At 35.7% G+C, this 23,392-nt stretch overlaps 2 protein-coding genes across 4 annotated transcripts in view; one reads left to right on the top strand and one right to left on the bottom strand.

Moving 5' to 3' along the window:
- JMJD4 (jumonji domain containing 4) overlaps positions 1-7,069 on the bottom strand; it is a 35,315-nt gene extending 28,246 nt beyond the window's left edge. The window contains exons 1-3 of one of the 3 annotated variants that reach the window (XM_069842279.1): positions 6,715-7,069; positions 3,469-3,614; positions 3,231-3,379 (exon numbers count right to left, since the gene is read on the bottom strand). In XM_069842279.1, coding sequence (XP_069698380.1) covers positions 3,231-3,379; positions 3,469-3,614; positions 6,715-6,967 — 548 coding nt within the window. In that variant the 5' untranslated portion in view covers positions 6,968-7,069. The remainder of the gene's footprint in view (positions 1-3,230; positions 3,380-3,468; positions 3,615-6,714) is intronic. The other 2 variants (XM_069842280.1, XM_069842278.1) reach the window with 2 other exon arrangements.
- Positions 7,070-7,208: 139 nt separating this feature from the next.
- On the top strand, positions 7,209-17,811 carry shv (DnaJ homolog shv). Its single transcript, XM_069842274.1, has 5 exons — positions 7,209-7,551; positions 7,763-8,147; positions 12,854-12,996; positions 15,091-15,503; positions 16,812-17,811. Exons 1-5 carry the CDS (start codon positions 7,484-7,486, stop codon positions 16,874-16,876), a joined length of 1,074 nt encoding a protein of 357 aa, XP_069698375.1. The 5' UTR covers positions 7,209-7,483; the 3' UTR covers positions 16,877-17,811.
- The last annotated feature ends 5,581 nt before the right edge of the window (positions 17,812-23,392 follow it).

The following is a 23,392-nucleotide window of genomic DNA, read 5'->3' as shown; positions in this document are numbered from 1 at the left end:
ACTCACCTGGCTGAGAACCCGAGAAGAGTTATTCTAGAAAATATATTATATATTGGTTTCAAATGTGCTTACATTTGACGAAACCAAAACTGCAATGACCAAATTAAACATCATTGTAGTAATGAACTCTTTCTCTCACTTTTTTCTGGTTGTTTGTTTGTTGGCAATTATAACTTTTCTATCTGTTTGCTAGGTAAATGTTCCGAGAAAAATATAATTTCATGTGTGATGTAGACAGTTCCATATTTAGGGAGTGCTACACTCATGGACCCAAAAAAAAAAAATCGAAAATATAGTTTCAGCTCGAATTTTTCTTTTCTCAAAATTTTGCTGCTTGGGTCCGGGGTCATGTAGTTCGTGCACAAATACAGGCCTGGACATAGGCTATATCCATAATAAAATATTGCTAAAGAATCAGTTCAAATTTAAAAGAAAATGCTCTGTCAAGCATGCCTTAGAAGTACGATTCTACAGTATGCTCGGAGAAAGACTGAATATAACAATAAACACTTCAAGAGGGAGTGATAGGACAGTGAGTTAGGATTGCCAAGTCTTCTTCAGAAAAAAAAAGGAAGATTCTGTCCTGCTTTTTCTTTCTCTTCTCCCCTCTCCCCTTTTCAGAGGAGGGCCCGCAGGCAAGCACCGCAACCTAGGCTTATTGTGCAACTTCCTTATGTTGGTATGATAGTTGAAGTCCATTTAGGATTGCTGTTCAAGCGCATGATTCACTGCATGGTGCCATTATATCGATTCAGCCACAGCATCCAGTTCTGACTGGAGACCATTCTTCCGCCTGCCTGTGATGTTATTCTGCAGCCTCCTCAGATCGATGGCATCTGTTCGCAATTCATGTGCTTGAATCTACTGCATCCTCAACCAGAAGGCCATGCCACAGTCAATTCCACGACTCACCAAGGAAGCTACACTACCCTGATCTAACCGCAGTCCACCATTGAAGACTGCAGCTTCTCTGGATATGTGCAGCTCCCGTAGACAGATGCTATCTGTAAGTGAATCCTGAAACCATGTCAGTCATGTCCTGGTCAACGTGTAACTATTAAAGATGATTAATGAAATGATACTAATGAAAGCGAAATGAGTCCAAAGTCCAACGCCAAAAGCTACCCAGCAATTCTGCTTTGAGTGATTGACAGAAAACCTCGGAAAAAAACTCCAACCAGATTTGAACCCGGGCCTGCTAGTTTCATGGTCAGGCAGGCTAACCATTACCCCACAGCAATGCACTTTGACTCACTTAATGAAAATCATTAGAAATTGCAATTTTAAGTTCTTTCATTTACTATACCATGAGGTAATACAGATAGAAGTTTCATTTTGGTTACTAGTACAGTACTCAATTAAGTCACTGGTACATCAACTCCTTACATCTGTCCAGTTTTGTTTTATTAGGAAGCATACTCTCTCCACTCACGCATTGAACCCAAGGATACTAAACAAATAGCCTGCAACTTTACTAATGTTATTCATATTTTTATGCTCGACCATGCCGAAATGTAGTAATTATACACCTGTCCTTTAATGCATGTCATTAAAGTACACCTACTCATTAAAGTAAAGGTGTTCAGCCAATGACAACTCAGCTTACAGGTATTCAGCCAATGACAAGTCAGCTTTGTACCGTTATAAAACCGCAAGTATCGATTATTCTCGGATATGCAATCGAAAGAGAATTAGCGAAAAGTCACAGAGGCTGGAAATCCAATACTGTTGCAGAAGGTTATGTTCTGTTACTATAATAATTAGCGTTAATTGTAAATAATATTCAAATAAATTCAATTTGTCATCTCGTTTTACAATGTCGAATTCAATAATCAAGATTATATCAAGTTTAACGGGATTACATCAAGGTTAATGACATTATTGTTCCTCGGAAAAAATCAATACTTTCGCGTCTGCGCACATCTCACAATTCACGACCTAGATCAAGGTCACTTCCGATCTTGTCAGATACAAATAAAATGTATGCATCTGAATAATTTCAAGTTAGAAATATGGTCGAGCATAAAAAGTCGTATGAAACTCGCTTATAATGGTAATTAAGAAGCTCGTATGAAAATTATGAAACTCGCTTGCGCTCGTTTCATAAACATCCATACTCACTTCTTAATTACTATCATTATAGGCTCGTTGCATAATGTACTATTATGGTGAACATTGGAGAAAAAATGAACCTATTTTTCTACATCAGTACCTTCAAACTTTTAACTTGCAGCTAATTGTTCTCTAATTTCACAAAGTTCCTCATATACCTTATCAACATTAACATGTTCAACAGCAGCCTCGAAATCATAAAATTTTAACCAACTTCCTAAATATAAGTTTAATAATCTTGAACATTTATTGCTTTCACTGTCACAAAATTTTAAATTATATTTTCGCGACCATTTTAAAATATAGATTTTTTGCTGAAAAGTAAATCAACAGAAGAAAGCATCTTATCGGAAAAATAAAAATGTAAGACATAAAAATGAACTAAAAAACGTACAACTTATGGGAAAAATATTAAGACCTGGCAACCCTATAGTGAGTACAATACAAGCTCATATGAGTGCTTGCTGATTTCCCAGCACCGCTAACATGAACACGCTGTCACTGTGCATATGTTAGCAAAATGTCATCACATACTGACCATCTTGATAGTTTTGTAATACCGTACTGCTGTCTTCTTACCAGTGGATGCATTTTGAGAACTTAGACCTACTCATTTCAGAAAACTAATCACTGAAAATTAAAATTCTGGAAATAACAGTCACATATAATATGTGTAACAGATAAAAGCAGACTATAAACTGCCAAATTCACTAGTCTTGTTCACAATTTCACAAACCATGTCACATGCCGACAATGTAACACCATAGATTAACATGCTTCCTGATATAACACCACCGATTGTAACAGACGAAAGTGATAATTTCACCAGCATAGCTACAAAGAACTAGAAGCAAGCAGTGTTGACATATTTTCTATAGTTTTCTATCTGCAGAATAAATTGAAATACTGGTTATATATTTTTCCATGATAATATTGTTTTTGGGTAATAATTTTCCCTTTGACCGTAATTCTGTAATAATGAAGGGAAATCCGTAGTAATAATTATGGACAATCTGTAACAGCTGCCACCTCTGTACCTATCTAAGATAGTGGCAATTTCAAATTCGAATGTATATTTTTAATCAAAAAAGAAAGTTTAGATCATAATCATATCATACCATGATCCCTTCGGCCCCATGTATACAAATTTATAATCATCTCTAATGCTTTTCTTTGCACTGTAATACTCGTTCAGCCAATCAGAAGCAAAATACTTGGGAACTCTATATATATTCTCTTCTGGAAAATCTTGAGTAAAATGCCAATCCTTTAACAATAAAAACGTAAAATTAATATAAGTGAATGTACAATGTACACAGTGTATACTTCCAAAAATAATTTGTCAGAGTATCATACCTTCATATACAAACACGGCATATCTGTGTAGCTTTTCTTGATGTAATCTTGCCAGTAAGATATAAATTCGGATAACTGTATACTGGTCTTCTTTTGTACATTATAATACTTTTCATCACAGTTTGCGACTGGGACTGTAACATTTCCTGTAAAAATGGTAACCAAATATAATTACTAGAATCGTATGTTAGGCATATGCCAATACTTTATATAAATGAATGTTTTTAAATCTACAATATATGGTACACAAATTAATAAACATATCTAGCATTCTGCTGAAAGTTTTATATTGCCTCATCTTGCCTTTTCTGTCATTGATTGCTTTTTTGCACTTTTCATTTATAGCTTCATTTTTTTTACTTAATTTTTTATTTTAATTTTTTAACAAAGGACCAACCAGGAGTTGTATTTATAGACACTGTAAAAATTGAAGCGGGGTGATAAAACATAAGCCCATAATGTGAAGAATTCATATAGAACGTCAGTTGACTTGAAGACATATTAGAAAATAGATAAAAATTGGAAAGAATTCATTGGTGTAGGTAACCTAAATGTGATTAGTATTTAACACGTGAAATAAAGAGGTAGAACACTTCAAAATGAACACAAAACGCACATTTCACTTACCTTAGTATATGCAGGGCATAACAATAGCCTAACCTGTCACAGATTCGTATATATAAAACATACAAAAAGCCTAAAACTAACCTCACCTATACAGTAATTTTCAAGATTCGGTGAAGGTTACTTATGTCCCAGCCACTATAGAAACTTGGTAAAATACCTTGAAAATGTCTTGGAATTATAGTATTGATTAGTAGAAATTGATATGAACACTGGGAGAGCTATAAGCCCACCCGACCCGCCATAATACATACCTTACTTATATACGAAAATCCTCGTGCGTGAATGAAGAATACGACCATATTTCGTTAATGTAACAGTAGGTTTCAGTGTCGCCAACATAGTAATAATACTACACACCTAATCAAATCTAACCTAACTTCTCTCAGAATACTACACACCTAATCAAACCTAACCTAACCTGTCACATAATACTACACACCTGTAGTAACATTCCTCACATTTAATATTTCGTTTGCATGTATTGCCGACCCTGCTACTCATGTCGGTAGCCATCTAGTGAAAGTGGATCGTAATTCCAGGAACAAAATATGACAACTTTCATAATAATTACATTTAGTTTGTTCAGTGTATTTTATTTTACTTGGTTATTTAACAACGCTGTATCAACTACGAGGTTATTTAGCGTCGATGGGATTAGTGATAGCGAAACGATATTTGGCGATGTGAGGCCGAGGATTCGCCATAGATTACCTGACATTTGTCTTATGGTTAGGGAAAACCTCGGAAAAAACCCAACTAGGTAATCAGCCCAAGTGGGAATCGAACCCACGTCCGAACACAACTCCGAATTGGCAGGCAAGCGCTTTAGCCGACTGAGTTATGCAGGTGGCTTCGTTCAGTGTATGTTTTGTGATATATTAAATGTATTAATGTAGTGATAGTTCCATATATATACCAGGTGTTTCAGACCATCCATATCAGCCTTTTTTCTTGAAAACTATGTGATACTGGTTGTTCATGAAAAAAATTTGATGACCGAAACCTGTGTAAAGAATCGATTGGTGATAGTACCATTTTCTGTAACAAACCAGAAGGAGGGTAGTCAACTTCGAAATTTCAAATGAGAACATGGGTCATGGAAGGTATCATTGGGAACTACTTTTAAAAAGAAACAACTTTTACTGAAACTTTTTTTTTTTAACTTTTATTACTTACTCACAAAGCAACAAAAATGGTATCTTCTGAGAAATGCTGTGTGTTGTTGTTTGGTACGTACACTCTTCATAGTAAGTGTTCAAAATGTACGTCACCCTATGCTAAACAATGTTTTGATCACCTCATAACATCCGTGATTGCACTTCAGTACAGCTGAGAGACCCACAGGCTTCTCTAATTCTTTGTTTCATGTCTTCTCTAGTTGTTGGATGCACTTGGTAGAACATGTCTTTAATTCTCCCCCACAAGAAGGCTTGCCCGTGACTTAGGATTGCATCATAATACAATGTTTAGAATTCTGAAAAATAAATTTCATTCATACCATATTCATCTACATCAGGAACTTGGGGAACATGACTTCCAGACTTGTGTTGATTTCTGCAACTGGTTTCTAAACATGGACCGTGATTTCGAGCTCAGAATTCTGTGGACTGACAGGCAACTTTCAAAAGTAATGGTCAGGTGAATCTCTACAATGCCCATTACTGTCCGGTTAATCCACACTGGCTATGTGAAGTGGGTTACCAGCATGTGTGGAGTCTCAACACATGGTGTGGCCTCCTCGGACATCATCATATGACCATACTTTTTTTAGGACAACTTGAATGGTAGAACGCACGCTTCCTCCGAAATATTATGCACCAGTTGCTTCATGATGTTCCCCTTGCACTTCGGTTAATGATGTGCCTTTAGCAGGACGGCTGTATGGCTCACTTTTCACGTAGGGCTCGAAGAGTTATTAACCAGTTATTTCCCCTATGGTGGATTGGACGAGGAGGACCAATAGCTTGGCCAGCCTGATGTCCTGACTTCGCTCCAAATGACTTCTTCTTGTGGGAGAGAATTAAACATGTTCTACCAGGTGCGTCCAACAACTAGAGAAGACATGAAACAAAGAATTAGAGAAGCCATAGGTTTCGGCATGGTCGACTCCAGGTTTTGGTTATCAAAACTTTTTTATAAACAACCAGTATCATATAATTTTCGAGAAAAAAGGCTGATACGAGTGGTATGAAACACCCGGTGTAGATATATAGCTTACAGTACAATAAGAATTGAAATGTGTTGTGCCTGTAATAAAAGTATAGCGCCACATTGGCAGTGATAAAAGTGTGCAATATTCCTTCATTGGTCGGTGGATACTCTACCTTGTCCAAAATGGGTGCTAAAGGTTTAGAATATGTGCCGAAATAAGGTATAAACATTCTCAACCGATTAAAATGTTTGAAAATCCAATTTATGTTCAATTGTATCGCTACTGTAATCACAAATTTACGGAAAACAAAGTATAAACCCTCTTTCACTTAGTGGCTTTCTTCACATTTCATTAAACTTAAAATTTTTATAAATAACTGTAAGGAACTACATATTATATTATTTTACATTACGGACAACTCTTATAGCAATGCCAACTACGAAATTATATGTTCTTTCAAAACATACCAAATCTTTCATTAATGTATGAAAAATCTGGTTTATTGTTTTTAATCCATTCGTTTGCACTCTTCCAATTTTTAGTAACAGTTCCACGAACGACACAAGGTATATTCCCATACAAATAATGTTTAAAGAATGTATTATACTCTGTATCAGTATTTGTGAATGATAGTTCATCTTTTGTGGCCTGCTTTGGGCTTATGTCCAATTCAAACGGTGTATTTAGTTCAATTACATTGGACGTATCTGAATTTAACATTTAAAAAGCCCACTAAACGCAAATGTGCTCATACAAATACAAGCATATTATAATGTATACAACGCAACATGCAATAGAAAATGAAATATAACGCATTTCGTCTTTTCTTTTTTTCTTTCATATACAATCAGTGTAACCAAATGCCCCGTCTTGAGTTTCCCTCAAACAAGCATATTATTTTCCACACTACGGTTGGCGATATGACGCTCTGTACATAATCTTTGCTGAGAATATTTTCTTAATAGGTAGGCAAAGACGATGGTATACGTCTGTAGATGGCTACGAATTCTCAGTTTATGGATTAGTATGAACGAAAATTAAAATAAAACAGATTCTTTTTAAAAATTCATTTTTAAACAGTTTTCTTATCCTCACGAACATTTCTTAATTATTTCGGAAGATATGTGTATTACAGAAAACAATCAGTATTATTAAATTTTTCATCATGGGCACTTGCGAAGGACCAATCACAACACACCACATCCAGACCATCCAGTTGTCTGCCAGATAGAAACAATGGCTGGTATGGGTGTATGTTTGTTAGTTGTACTGAGTTTATTAAATGCCATAGCTGTATTTGCTGGGTAAGTATTTGATACTTCAAACTAATTAAACTTCGTATAGGTTATAAGATATGGATTAGTTATGAAATATAAAATTCTCTATGCAAGAAATTGTTCTACCGGTACTATACAATAATTTAAGGTTATAGGTTAATCTGTTGGTGAGGGGCGCATTCTGTAATATATAATTACATAAAATCAATTAATTTAGCATTTTTACTTCTCTTTGCAGCCGCGATTTCTATGCTATTTTGGGTGTGCCGAGAAATGCTAACACAAATCAAATTAAAAAGGCGTATCGCACCTTAGCCAAAGAATTGCATCCCGACAAAAATCAAAATGATCCTGATGCATCAAGGAAGTTTCAGGACTTGGGGGCAGCATATGAAGTCTTGTCAGACCCAGAAAAGCGAGAGACATACGATAGGTGCGGTGAGGATTGCCTTAAGAAAGATGGAATGATGAATGGTGCTGATCCTTTTGCAAGTTTCTTTGGCGATTTTGGATTCAATTTTGGTGGGAGTTCAAATGGCCAACAGGAAACGCCGAGAGGCGCAGACATTGTAATGGATCTGTATGTTTCATTGGAAGAACTGTACAGTGGTAATTTTGTAGAAGTGAGTATTCATTCGTTTATAATAGCCCATTTAAATGTGATTGTTCAGAATTGTCTGTTACATGAACTTTGCTGCTTCTGAGTACGGTATGTTATGACAGCATAGTATTCCTCTTCATAACATTTCTGTTAATTAGCTGTAAGTATTTATACATTGTTGCTACAGTAGGGCCTGTTATCTATAAATACATATCATGATAAAACACACATAAGAACCGAATAAGCTAATAAATTAGTGAAAATCTGGCTCTTCTTTCCAACTTGTGATGGCGATTCAATGTTCTCAGCTATATTTTAGGCCTTTATGGCCTATAGGCAAGGCAACTACTAAAAATGCATTATAAGCGATTACAACTCTTTCAATTTTACAAATGTAACGATTTCTATTTATTTATGTAGTTACTGCACCAATGTTTGAGATGGCCAGGCCATGTAGCATGTATGGGCGAATCCAGAAATGCATATAGTGTGTTAGTTAAGAGACCAGAGGGAAAAACACCTTTAGGGAGGCCGAGACGTAGATGGGAGGATAATATTAAAATGGATTTGAGGGAGATGAGATATGATGATAGAGACTGGATTAATCTTGCACAGGATAGGGACTGATGACGGGCTCATGTGAGGGCAGCAACGAACCTCCGGGTTCCTTAAAAGCCAGTAAGTTACTGCACCTGTGGTAATGGTAAACATGATTTATGGTATAATGCAGCCAAAATAGCATTGTAGAAAATTTATTTCAATGCAGAACTGTACTGACACCACAAATATTGTTACGAACCTAAACTACACTAACGTAATCAGACTAAAATACACTATAATGCTACACTGCATTGACAAACGATGACGTCACAACATGGCGGTAGTTACGTCACAACGCAGTGACGTCACAACATGCCCGACGTAAACCAACACGAGTAAATAAAACTATCTAAAAAGAATAATCACACAAATTGACGATATCCCATTCTGGAACAGAGCCCATCCCTCTTATCCAAAATAGGATATCAGCAAAACAATTTCACAACATCCCATTCTGGAATACAACCCATCCGCTCTTATTCAAAATAGGATATCATCAACACGATCCCATTATCTAAAAAGCAATAATCACACAAATTGACGATATCCCATTCTGGAATAGAGCCCATCTGCTCTTATCCAAAATAGGATATCAGCAAAACAATTTCACAACATCCCATTCTGGAATACAACCCATCCGCTCTTATTCAAAATAGGATATCACCAACACGATCCCATTATCTAAAAAGCAGTAATCACACAAATTGACGATATCCCATTCTGGAATAGAGCCCATCTGCTCTTATCCAAAATAGGATATCAGCAAAACAATTTCACAACATCCCATTCTGGAATACAACCCATCCGCTCTTATTCAAAATAGGATATCATCAACACGATCCCATTATCTAAAAAGCAATAATCACACAAATTGACGATATCCCATTCTGGAACAGAGCCCATCTGCTCTTATCCAAAATAGGATATCAGCAAAACAATTTCACAATATCCCATTCTGGAATATAACCCATCCGTTCTTATTCAAAATAGGATATCATCAACACGATCCCATAGGTGAAATTTCGGCAATTCGACACTATACATAGCAGAGAAAACGCACTTATATCATTGAATTCACAGTATTACACCTCATGTCACTGAGATATCACCTCAACTAACCCACTAACTTTCTCACATACGTCGACCTCATGTCACTGAGATATCACCTCAACTAACCCACTAATCTTCTCACATACGTCGACTTCATGTCACTGAGATATGACCTCAACTAACCCTCTAACCTTCTCACATACGTCGACCTCATGTCACTGAGATATCACCTCAACTAACCCTCTAACCTTCTCACATACGTCGACCTCATGTCACTGAGATATCACCTCAACTAACCCTCTAACCTTCTCACATGCGTCGACCTCATGTCACTGAGATATCACCTCAACTAACCCACTAATCTTCTCACATACGTCGACTTCATGTCACTGAGATATCACCTCAACTAACCCTCTAACCTTCTCACATACATCGACCTCATGTCACTGAGGTATCACCTCAACTAACCCTCTAACCTTCTCACATACGTCAACCTCATGTCACTGAGATATCACCTCAACTAACCCACTAACCTTCTCACATAAGTCGACCTCATGTCACTGAGATATCACCTCAATTAACCGTCTAACCTTCTCACGTACGTCGACCTTGTTCAGCCCTCCATTTCACTCCTCTTGGGCCAGCAACGCACTCCATAGCCAAACAAATCACCAGTAGCACAACTGCTCACGAATTGAACAAATAATAGAATGATTTACACACCATCCAAACACATGCTTTACCGGTACGCCATTCAAACCTCATCAGTACCAACCACCAATAAAATTTACACTTATACCAACCTAACCACCGGAATCCACAGCGACCTCTATATTTTTACCTGCAAACACAAAATGTAACCCTACTAACCGATGACGTCAATCTTATGACATCAACCCATTCCCCAATCTAGCCAACATATATTCTCATAAACATACTACCAATATCCTATAGTCATATAGACCCGAAGGGTTAAACAGAGTGTTCGCATCTCTGTTGTTATTGGGGCATATTGCCATAGTCACTTTCTTTGTTGCCACATTGATCATCCTAAGAATCCAGGTCTCTTCCATGATGGCATTTGTGTCGATCAGCCTTGCACTCGATCTGAATGATGTAACCGGGATTGCCAATTTCCCCCCTTTCATTGTATTTCCTGTCCATTGAAATCATGCACACCTCATTCCAGTAACTAAATCAATTGGATACAGTTCTGTTGTTAATGTGATGATTTCAGTTACAGTGAAGGCATGTGAAGATTTGTGTGCAAGGAATACGTAATCAACACAACATAATTTGCATTGGTGGTACCAGTATTTTTACTCTTTAAAGCCACGTGCCTTTGCACACAGACTGTCAATCTTGCATGCCCTCATTTGCAACAAAACTTGGGGTATGTGTGGTTTGGTCTCGTTATGGGGTGAAGGGTAGCATCACATTCTGAACACAGCATCCTTATCCTCTCGAATAAAAACTGTAAGATGACCACCTTATCTACTCACAATGGCACAAAATCTGTTTTATTAATAAACAGATCCATTCGAGTGCATAGATGAAAATCATAACTTCACACAACCCCTTTTGCTTTGCAGAATGAAATGTACAGGACAACAAAATCCAATTCTAGCCAAGCAAATAATATAAGAGGATTATGGGGTGCGAGATGGGCAGAGTATGTAGCATGTATGTGTTACTTATAGAGTGTTAGTTGGGAGGCCAGAGGGAAAAGACCATTGGTGAGGCCGAGACATAGATGGGAGAATAATATTGAAATGGATTTGAAGGAGATGGGATATGATGGCAGAGACTGGATTAATCTTGCTCAGGATAGGGACCGATGACGGGCTTATGTGAAGGCAGCAATGAACCTCCGGGTTCTCTAAAAGCCATAAGTATACTGAGGATCACATAAGAGTAATTCCTAAAAGACTAATTTGGCTGTCTCTTCAGTGTTGCCAACTAATACTAGATATCACCAAACGAGAATAAAATCACACAATGCCACGTATTATAATAATAATAATAATAATAATAATAATATAGGATTAACAATAACGATGTACTGCATATTTACCACATCTGCTCTTTATTTGGGGAGGTGTTTTCTAAAAGGTTCAATAATTTGCGAAAGAGTATATTTACCTTCTGGACCTTCGCACATTATGTTAGTAGTTAGTAGATTAGTGTATGATCAAATATTAAAATGTATTTTGTCTAACAACATGAAATTCATTGCTTTGATTAAATAGTTTACGAATCACGAGACCTAACCTAAAAATGTATTTTGTTTGATCACGTAAAATGATTAGTATGAATTCCGAAAACGAATGCCACTTTGAAATGTATGCTTTAGAATATTTACTCCATTATTATTGTAATAAAAGTCTAAACACGAAATAAATTAATTAAAATGTGTAATGGTATTTCCATCGATTACCCAAGGGCATGTATCACACGAAATGTGTTATATTTATTTACACTTTAGCCTACCTGACTCTAATCTTGAAATTGTAACCACAACACAAAGCAACACATACAATAACTATTATGTGTTAATATTAATACTGATATTAATTATTAGTATGTTCATATTTCACTAGCTTCCAGTAATGGGCTCAGAAATCTAAAACAATTTGAATTTTCAGAATTTAAACTACCGAAAACTTGTGTCACTGCTACCAACATAACAGTTATAAAATCACTACTAGTTGTAGTATTTCTCAGTACAAAGATTCGAAACGAAGTTTGCAAAAGAAAATTCAACCTGCAAACTAGAAAATCATCATAATCCACTAGCTTATGTAGTAATGGGGGAAAAATGGTTAGGTTTCACCCTTAGGGTATTAAGTAAGCTGACCCGAACTATAAGTAATAATGATGCCAGGATAGATTCATACTGGTGGTGTTAGTTACACTAGATGGTTATCAATGTAGGAAGATAAGATTGGAAAGATAATAGGCTATATGTAAACCTAATGCTAGTGAGACGAGGAAATGAGGAAAGATATGTTTTTCATGCCTCCTGAACAGTTAAATGTTTAATTGATGTTATATTTATTTACTCATTTTATTTCACAGATTACACACAACAAGCCAGTGATAAAATCAGCAAAGGGCACAAGGAAATGTAATTGTCGTCAAGAGATGGTTACAAGACACTTAGGCCCAGGTCGTTTCCAAATGATGCAACAAACAGTTTGTGATGAGTGCCCCAATGTCAAGTGAGTCATCCAGTTTCTAATGAGATATAGTTCTCTTGGAAGGAAATACATGCATTGAAGTTCACCACTAATCTGTATATTACTCCCTTGTAGGAAGTGGAGAATCTAGGAATTTTCAGTGACACTTCTTTCACTTAGAACTTTTAATAAATATATAACAAATAAATATTTTTTTTTGGAGAGTTTATCTCATTGTCAAAACTGTCTAAACTGTACTTAATTTAGTACAAAAAAATATGTATGTATGTATGTGTGTATGTATTTATTAACACTACAATTGGGTATACACCCAGTGGCAGTGATATATAATATACAATAATTACAATTACAGAAATAAAATAAAATAAATGTAAATCTATAAATATTAGATGCAATAAACCTAGGACTATAAATAAAAACTATTCTATAATAACGCCTACGATAAGCAAAAGTAAATCTAATTTATAAGTACTTCTATTTCACCCAACTATTATCAATTGAGGACCGTTCTTGCAAAACTTGCTAACTGAAAAAATTAAATTTTACAGGAGAGACAAAAAACTGAATGGAGACAAATAGCTTATAGGTGCAACCATCACACTTTGACACACTATAATGAAGAGAAATAATGCAATTTTACTAAGATAACTTTAACATCATGTACAGACCTGCTTTATGTTAATGAATCCTCCAAAATCTCAATTTTGCAAATTTTGCAGTTAGCAAGTTTTGCAAAAACGGTCCTCAGTTTAAATAATTACATATCACCTTAATTAATTACATACCAACTTAATTACATATCACCCTAATTTATTTACATATCAACTAAATTACATATCATCTTAATTAATTACATATCAACTTAATTAATTATATATCAACTCAATTAGTTACATGACACAACTTTAAATAATTACACTGCACCTCCAATTACATTTTCAGTCTAATCTTCTCAACCTTTCCTTAAATGTATTGATTTTAAGAGGACCACCCTGAAAGATTGCTGCAGGTAAGCTGTTCCAGTCTACTATTGTGTGGTTAACAAAGGAAAATTTTGCCACGTCCATTCTTTGTTTTCTACATTTAAACTTCCTAATATGATCAGCCCTGCCTAAGTATGATGGTGTTGCTAATCTAGCATTGATATCGGTCCATGCTTTGTGTCCCATTTGTGCCTTAAACAATGCGGTGAGTCTGGTTTTTCGTCACCTTAAAAAAATGAGTTAACCACAGGTTTGAACCTTGGTCCCCTATACTAAAGTCATTCACCTTACCACTACGCTACAGAGAGCTAGAACTTGGACTCGCTGCCGATCCCCGGGACGACGGAACCTCCCTCACACGACAACTCCCTGCTCGTTGCCACGCAGGATTCCGTGCTGGGCTTCTCCATATTAGCTCGCCGCTACTTGGGGAATCCTTGTTAGTTTCTTTTCCTCCGCCTATTAATATGCTTAAATTTAGCGGGTATGTGCTTCATTCTGCACATAATTACATCAGTACACAAATTATTTCTTTCTCTTCACACAATAAAGATCAGCCACAACTGAATTCGCCCACAAGTTACAACAGATTAGAATGAAAAAAGGGAGGAAGTCAGCTGCAGCTGAGAATGGATATTGAACTCAGCTGGGGACAAAACTTTGACTTATGTCATACTGCTTAATTTTCCTCTTAATTTGTTCTATCTCTCATCTCAAAATTTCAGTCTTCTCACTGTTTCCCTCTACGTTCATCTTACGTCTTTCAATATCCTGTCTGTCGTCACTTGATTCATTCATATCTGTCCTTTCTTCAGTATTTATAGCTCCTATATTTTGATCTACTAATTCTTTCGTCCCTGTTATTATTTTGTGTTGTATAGTCCTATACATTTTCAGTTTCTTGTATTAAATTTCCTTCCTAAACATTACACTGAGGGCAGTGCCCTTTCTACTTGCAAAGTCAGACCAGCGCTCAACTCTCGTCCGTTCACAACCGAAGCTTATTGACGACTGCAAGCATCCGTATAAATTTGTAACAGCCATATTGAATAATTCTGTGCATGTGCATGAGCTGAATTAGAGAACATTCTCATTATTATGGTAATACAAGTTTCTCACTCTATTTTTGCAGATTGGTAAATGAAGAAAGAACATTAGAGATTGAAATTGAACCTGGCATGGTGGATGGTCAGGAATCTAAGTTTATTGCTGAAGGCGAGCCTCATATGGATGGAGAACCTGGAGATTTAGTACTGAAAATAAAAACTATGCCACATTCTATGTTTGAGAGACGTGGTGATGACCTTTATACCAATGTAACTTTGTCACTTCAGGATGCTCTTGTGGGTTTTACTATGGAAATAGAGCACCTGGATGGACACAAGGTACAAGTCTCTCGTGACAAGGTTACATGGCCTGGTGCCAGAATACGAAAGAAAGGGGAAGGAATGCCCAACTATCACAATAACAACCTCCATGGAACTCTTTATATCACGTTTGATGTTGAATTCCCAAAATCAGAGCTGTCTGAAGAAGACAAAATAGGTAAGGTTATATTTGGTGTAATTTTTCTTCTGTGTGTGAATGATTGAGTAGTATGTATAGGCGAATCCAGAAATGCATATAGAGTATTAGTTGGGAGACCATAGGAAAAAAGACCTTTGGGGAGGCCGAGACGTAGGTGGGAGGATAATATTAAAATGGATTTGAGAGAGGTGGAATATGATGGTAGAGACTGGATTAATCTTCCATAGGATAGAGACCGATGGGGGGGGGGGTTTATGTGAGGGCGGAAATGAACCTGTGAGTTCCTTAAAAGCCATTTATAAATAAGTGTGAATGATTGAAGGAACATAGCCTGTTGCATCATGTTATATTCTTTTCACAAATCTCTCCCATGATTCTCTCTGTTCTTGTCTGGTTATTTTCCCTGTTTTTGCTCTATTCTTTTTGTTATTAATACAATTCTCTAGCAAATTACATTTAATCCAGTTTAGATAAGATGGCTTCTTGTCTTGTATTTAACTATTTTTAGTTCCTCATTCAGTATTTTAAATTTATTAGGTCTTCTTTTATGTTGATATCCTAATACCTTTTTCAGAATTTTTATTAATGCCTTTTTCATAATTTTCCAATCAATGGTCCACATCTGTGGAGTAATGGTTAGCGTGTCTGGCCGCGAAACCAGGTGGCCCGGGTTCGAATCCCGGTCGGGACAAGTTACCTGGTTGAGGTTTTTCCCAGGATTTTCCCTCAACCCAATTTGAGCAAATGCTGGGTAACTTTAGGTGCTGGACCCCGGACTCATTTCACCGGCATTATCACCTTCACCTCATTCAGACGCTAAATAACCTGAGATGTTGATACAGCGTCGTAAAATAACCTACTTAAATAAAAATAAAAAAATCCAATCAATGTTTACGTCTTCCTGAAAATCTGCTGGTGTAATCAGGTCTTTTAAATTATCCTCCATTGAAGTCTTAAATTTTTGTCAGTCCAGTCACCTTTATCCACTTAGAAAATGGGATAGACTTCCATTGAGTATGCTTAGAAAGTGATCACTTCCATATGGTTTAGAATAGACTGACCACTGTAAAAGTTGTGCAAATTTGGGGGAAAAAAAGTAGATGCTAATTTTGATGAAAATAGATGCTAAAAATTCAGGTCCATACATATGATGTTTCAATTTTGTAACTCTTATTATTTTTTTCCCCCTCTTTTCCTTGCATTCGTTAATAATCATATACACAAAAACTTGTCATATACAATTTTGTTATTCTGTTTAGGTGATTGTAATTAATGTTATTTGAAGTTTATTTCTTTCACTTATGGAAATGTTTTATTATTTTACAGCTATAAAAAATATTTTGAACCAGGTTTCAAGCAACAAAGTGTACAATGGCCTGCGTGGATTTTGACATCAATATCAACTTAAACGTTAAAAAAATATAATTAATTGTAAATGAGCATCATCATGTGTAATGAATATTATGCTGGTTGAAACAAGATTGAATGGTTGAGTCCTTTACTTAAGATGCTGCGAGCATCATGTGTATCTTTTGCTGCAAGAAGATTTTCAACGTCTCACTCTCATTCCATCTGGACATATGACTAGAAATGCAAGATTTGAAGTGCAGTTCCATCAATGTATAAAGTGAGAATTATTTATTTGTTTGTTTGAGGTTTCAGATCACCATAAAAACTTCCGTGTGTTGATGTGAATTATCATGTTTTAATATAAAAGTGTTTCATCCAATGTTAACATTTGTACCATATTCCGTTATGGTAATTGGTGAAGACTGTGAAAGAAACTGACTTGACTAAAGTAGCCAATGAAAGTGAAGTTCATGAAACTGTGACTAGCCAACAGTGTTCCACACATTCCATGACAGTGTAAGTTTATGCGAAGTGCTGATCTGTATATAAGCAAGGTGGTGATAGGCTACCTATAAATTATAATCTAACATAATTGATTGTCAGATTGCACTGTAGATATTTTAACATTAATAAGCACTGACAACATATATATCTAATATATAGTAATATTTATACAATTCGAGACAGATAGACATGATGGAGTGTATTGGAATGTTGCTGCTACTTCAGTAAGTTTACATATGATATTTGATTTCACTTTTCATTGTCCTCTTAAATATATAACTGTTGATTTCAGTTTTATGAAATTGATAATTTACAGATACCTTTATTCTTCACTATTAGAGTTTTTATTGTTGCAGTGAATAAAGGCAGGTTCCTTCTCTTTAGTGTCATTGTACAAATGTGCTTTGTGTACATATGTCTCATTTGAAAGATGATGAATTAAAAGTAATAAAACATCTATTTTGAATTTTAATTGCATCCTTCGTTTTATGATTATGAAATCTATGGTAATAGCACAGTCTAGTATATACAGTCGCGAAGCTCAATACGTAGTAAATATGCAAACATTAGATAGTTGCTCACCACTAGGATCGCTAATATCGCCTCATTACAGGCAATGCAAAATAGTACCGTCACTGTCTATTGTTTCTAGCACCCTCAAAACTCAAGCTTCGTGACTATATAGTAGACTATATAGTAGACTGTGGTAATAGTGTACCGGTACTTTTTTTTCTGCCATTTTCCACATTACAGTGGTTTACCATCATATCTACTGGATATAGCTTTGCCAAATGCACTAAAATTGTGTATCCATGAGTAAGGGTGTGATTTTTTGGTATTAACGATATATGCGAAATATTTTAAAAACTTAATTTTCTGCATGGAAAATGCAAATCCCTTAATGAAAGTCCAAAATTATGTGAAATATAACCGCGAATTTTCGCGAAATTGATAGAAATCCACAAAATTACATCATAATCACGATATTTTCAACAAAAAACAGGTTTTATGGAGAATTCACATCAAAAATGACTTTCTTTTGAATAAAACGTGAAAATTTTCTTAATTATAGTACATCAACATTTCCACATATCTGATAATTCAGCATTACATGCATGTGACATCTGGCAATGATGTATGCATAGTTTCAGGGACTACTACTAGGGAGCAGCACAAGCAGATAATGGATATTTCTCTTTCTCACAACAACTAAACAACTACCTTCGTGAGACCAAGAAGGCAGTGCCTTTACACCGGTGACAGAACAATTAGAGGCTTCAGTGACGTCACTACAGAAGAGCCCACACATAGCAGAATTTTTCGTTGCAATACAAACTGAAAATGTTGACCACTTACTTTCACTGATCCAGCTGCGCTCTCACAGTACAATAACTTCCATTCAGAAAATGTTTTGCAGCTGAATGGTACCGTACCTGCTAGTGCGGGAGGAGGGGGTGGTCGGACCGCTTAAAAGTAACTGCCTCCAAGCTTCTAGATGTTCTGTCCCCGGTGTACCCCTTCACAGGTGAATGAAATTGAATTATGAATTTAATAATGATGCAAACAATTTTATGTTAGTTTCAAATGGATTCTTTCAATAATAATAATTTTAAAAAATTTAATTTTTTAAGTTTCTTTAGGTTGCAAAATATGCACGATTTTTTTTTTACAAAATATTCACCGAAATTAAACCATTTTAATCACCGAAATAAGGGTAAAATACTCACGGGTAGGGGTGTGATTTTATGGTGATTATTTTACACAGTAAAGAATCGTATATGTTCTTTATGCATTTAATATTCAGTATAGGACTCTGTGTAACAGTTCAAGAAAATATACATGGTGGAAGTGAAATAACCCTGTGGCTTTTCAGAGTGAATAGCTCATGTTGTATGTAATAAAAAAGTGTAATACCATATTGGTGGAAGTTTATAGTTTTCTCAGAAAAAAATGTTTTTTTCCTAAATATTTAACATTCTCTTATTCGGTAACTATTGTGAATAGGATAGTGATTTTTGTCCATATTGATAGAAAATCTAATAAAGAATAATTTATTCCTCTGGCTTATTTCTATAGCATGGACGGTTTTCGTGTAAATTTTACTTAAAACCTACTAATTTCAAGCCTCTGAACGATGTGAAACAGATTGCAACACTGCAGTCATAGAGAGAGAGATATTCAGCTAGCCGAATCTTGTCAAGGTCAGTAGTACGAGGGCAATGTACAGTATATAGAGATCTTGTACGAGATTGTAGCAGTTGTCTCTTATAAAAAAATAATCTACGAACTACAACCTCGGGATATGTAGTACATACATATGTTACAACACTTCTACTTTCAATGTCAAATTTAAGATACTATACGTAAAATCCAGAACTCTGTGTACAATATGTTTGTATTGAAATATAGATTCATACAAGTGGTTTACTCCGAAACTGTAATATTAAACATGATTATTGTAAATATCTAATTAGATAATTACATAATATATTATTTCCCCCCCCCCCCCCTCACTAATGAATAATGCATTATAAACTAACTTATTGATACTTTTAATATTTTGAAATATGGAAAACAGGTTTATAAACATTCGATTTTTAAAATCACTGAAATTACATTATCTCACACTTCAAATATTGCACAAGAAAATATCTACTTCGGTCATAAGTATTGTACAGCATGTAGTTATACTCGCAAAAAAAAAAAAAAAACTTTGGATATTCACAAATTATCAATGTTTTACTTCTTGGTTCCACTAGAAAAGTGTATTATAATGCTGCAATAATAATGATACACTAAAAAAAAAGTAAACTCAACAGTAAAACAATAGTACATTATGCAACGAGCCTATAATGGTAGTAATTAAGACGCGAGTATGTTTATGAAACGAGCACAAGCGAGTTTCATAATTTTCATACGAGTGTCTTAATTACCATTATAGGCAAGTTTCATACGACTTTTTATGCACGACCATATTTCTGACGTGAAATTATTTATAAGTATTCATGTTATTTTTATCTGACTGGAGAGCGGAACTGACCTTGGGCAATATCTCGTAAATTGTGAGATGTGCGCAGACGGAAAGTATTGATTTTTTCCTAGAAACAAAATGTCATTGACCTTGATATAATCTAGAGAATAAAATAAAGATTAATCTTGATATAACCTTGAAATTGATTTAGACATTTAAAAACCAGATGACAAATTGAATTTACTTGAATATTATTTACAATTAACGCTAATTATTATAGTAACAGAACATAACCTTCTGCGACAGTATTGGATTTCCAGCCTCCGTGACGTTTCGCTAGTTGTCTTTCGATTGCATATCCGAGAATAATCGATACTTGCGCTTTTATATTGCTACAATGGTGTATTCTTATTGGTGGTACATCTGAACTTTAATGAATAGGTGTACTTTAATGAGGTCCATTAAGGGGCTGCTACCAAGTGTATAATTACTACATTTCGGCATGGTCGAGCATAAAATACTTCATATTTTATGAAACAGACTACAGCCAATGCTTTTAGTATGTTTACTATGACAAGGGACTAGCAACTAACTTTCGAGGAATCAAAATCTCAGCTGAGCTGTCAGTCATTGGGCCACTGTAGAAAAGTCGAACCACGGCTATGGCAAATGCCATCTATGGTTTACTTCGACATGCCTGACTAGGGAGACAGACTGTAGTTCGTTGACCTCTTACGAGAAGAAAGACAGTTGTGTTAGCGGTGTTGTTGCCAGACTGTTGAAACTTCCAACTTGAAGAGTGGAATGCTTTTGATTTTCAGAAAAACCTATGTATGCCTAACCTTACAATGAATGATGTATTGTATACGACAACTATCATTCTATTCCTTCAACATCCACACTTTGTCCACGGGATACAGTTTTCTACTGCAATCGGGAAACAGTAGGGAAAAAAAGGTTTTGAAGAGGTGACCTCATTCCCTCATCATTTTATTTTTAATATTATAATTATTATTAATATTTATTTTGGACCCCAAAGAGAAGAATCTTGAGGTGTTCTGTGATGGATGCACCGGTCAAAACAAAATCTATACTGTTTTCCGGTGTTTCCTTTGGTGCATCCGTGGCGCTACAGCCCGTGAGGGGCCTAGACCGACCAGCTGGCTGCTGGCCTCACGCCCACATGTCGAAGCAGAGGTGGACGATCATCCAACCAGAATGGAGGTATCGTGTGGTTAGCACAATGATCCCCCCCCAGTCGTTACAGCTGGCATTCACAACTGGATTTCGCTATCTATCGTAGATCCCCAAGTGCATCACGATGCTGGTTGGGCACCGGTCCCATACACTGGCAGAAATTTCATGAGAAAATTTCTTCCCCCATGAGGACTTGGACCAGCGCGCATTCCGTAACGCGAGTCCTAGGCAGGATGCCTTAGACCACGACGCCACTGCGAGGGACTTCCTTTGGTGCATGCTGCTTGGAAACTGGATTGCATTAAAGCAACATTTCCCATTCTTATTTAGAATGCGGCCAAAACATGGCTCTTAAACAAGAAATATCCAGCAGAATTACCAGAACACTGGATAGAAGTATTCGAGAGTGTTTGCATGAAGCCATCTGCTTACCATGTTGTTGATGTTGACCAAGCTATGCTGAGAAACTGGACACTGTACTTGACACCATTGTTTAAGAAGATCTGCTCCATTGCAACAAGACCTATCACTGAAATTGTTTTTTCGGTTAATCATCCTCGTATAGCAGAGCAGAGATCCACATATAATGGAATGTGGGAAACTGCAGTCATGGTTCAACAAATGGCTTACTTACATAAATAAAGGATACTTAATTACGAAGTGGAGAGTTCCTCCTGTCTGAGAAGCTTTATTAAGGTAATAGCTTTTACTTTTAAACTTTTCTAAAAGCTGATAAATAGTGATACCAATAATAATGTCTTTTATTTGAAACGTGTTACCAATTTCATGGGATAAATTCAAAGATTTGCAACACCTCGAGAAGTTTTGTTGTGCAGATGCAAGACAACAAACTCCCTCACAAAGGTTCTAAGGTGAGAACTAACATAGAATAAACAGATCTTTGTAAGATTACTAACATTCCTCCTTTTTGTTATTTATTGTTTGCATTTATTGATGAAAAATTATTCTGATAACAAGAATTGGTTAGCAAGAGCCACAGTTTACTACATATCTGTGGCCGGGAGGAGAAAGGTCTTAAGTAAAAATGTTATACTTTTCAGGAAAGCAGTAGAAAGATTGAAATTGGTGTCAGTTATAGAGGTTTTTTTTAATTAAGAGGTTTTTCCTGGATATTATTTGTTTACATTTCTTCTAAAATAGATAATGCTGCTCATTTAACAATTTTCTTGATTATTTCCAAAAATAGCCGCACTTAAGCCCTTTTAAGACTAGAAGCCAAACTGAGTAGAAGGGACTATTAAACATAAGACCTTTTTCATGTGAAAATAAATGAGAAATGTAAATTATTAGGAATGCAAAATGGGTCTTAAACAAATATAGGACTGTTTACCCTGGTGCTTGAAGTTTTAAAAGGAAAGGGCATCAGTATGTAATAAAATGGCTAAAATACAACTTAGACCTTTTTGGTAGGGGGGCATGGAAAGTAAACATGTGATGGTTTGTAAGGAATAAAGTATTACATATTCTTAAGTCCTTTATCCTGTGTGTGTTCAATTCAAAAAGTACTTAGGACATTTGGTAACACTCTATAAATCCAGTCAGGAGTCTTATTTGACGTGAGCCGTTTTACCAGATTGTAGAGAATTGTTCCGACTTTCGGAATATATAAAACTCTCATTTTCACAAAAAATTGACTTAAGACCTTTTTCCTCCCGGCCACAGGTATAATTTCTGTAATATGTGTTGAGTTGTGTAGAAAAGAAATACACGAGTTATATTTGCTCAATGTCCTGTAATATGGTTTCAAAGTTTTAATTTCATTTTCTGCAAAATGAAATAAATTTGACTTTTCCCCTTTTTGCAGTGGTAGTTATTTGTATGTTACAATAATTTATAATATCTTATTAATATGAGTAATACATTT

The sequence above is a fragment of the Periplaneta americana genome, chromosome 12, assembly GCF_040183065.1.
Source record: "Periplaneta americana isolate PAMFEO1 chromosome 12, P.americana_PAMFEO1_priV1, whole genome shotgun sequence".
Lineage (NCBI taxonomy): Eukaryota > Metazoa > Arthropoda > Insecta > Blattodea > Blattidae > Periplaneta > Periplaneta americana.
Note: the sequence above shows the minus strand (reverse complement) of the source record. Positions and strands in the feature narration are given on the sequence as shown.

Excerpts from the sequence above, each read along its gene's own strand:
- shv (XM_069842274.1), top strand. The coding sequence starts at position 7,484 with ATGGCTGGTATGGGTGTATGTTTGTTAGTTGTACTGAGTTTATTAAAT. Across the intron at positions 7,552-7,762 it reads GCCATAGCTGTATTTGCTGG|CCGCGATTTCTATGCTATTT; the intron begins GTAAGTATTTGA and ends TTCTCTTTGCAG. Across the intron at positions 15,504-16,811 it reads GTCTGAAGAAGACAAAATAG|CTATAAAAAATATTTTGAAC; the intron begins GTAAGGTTATAT and ends ATTATTTTACAG.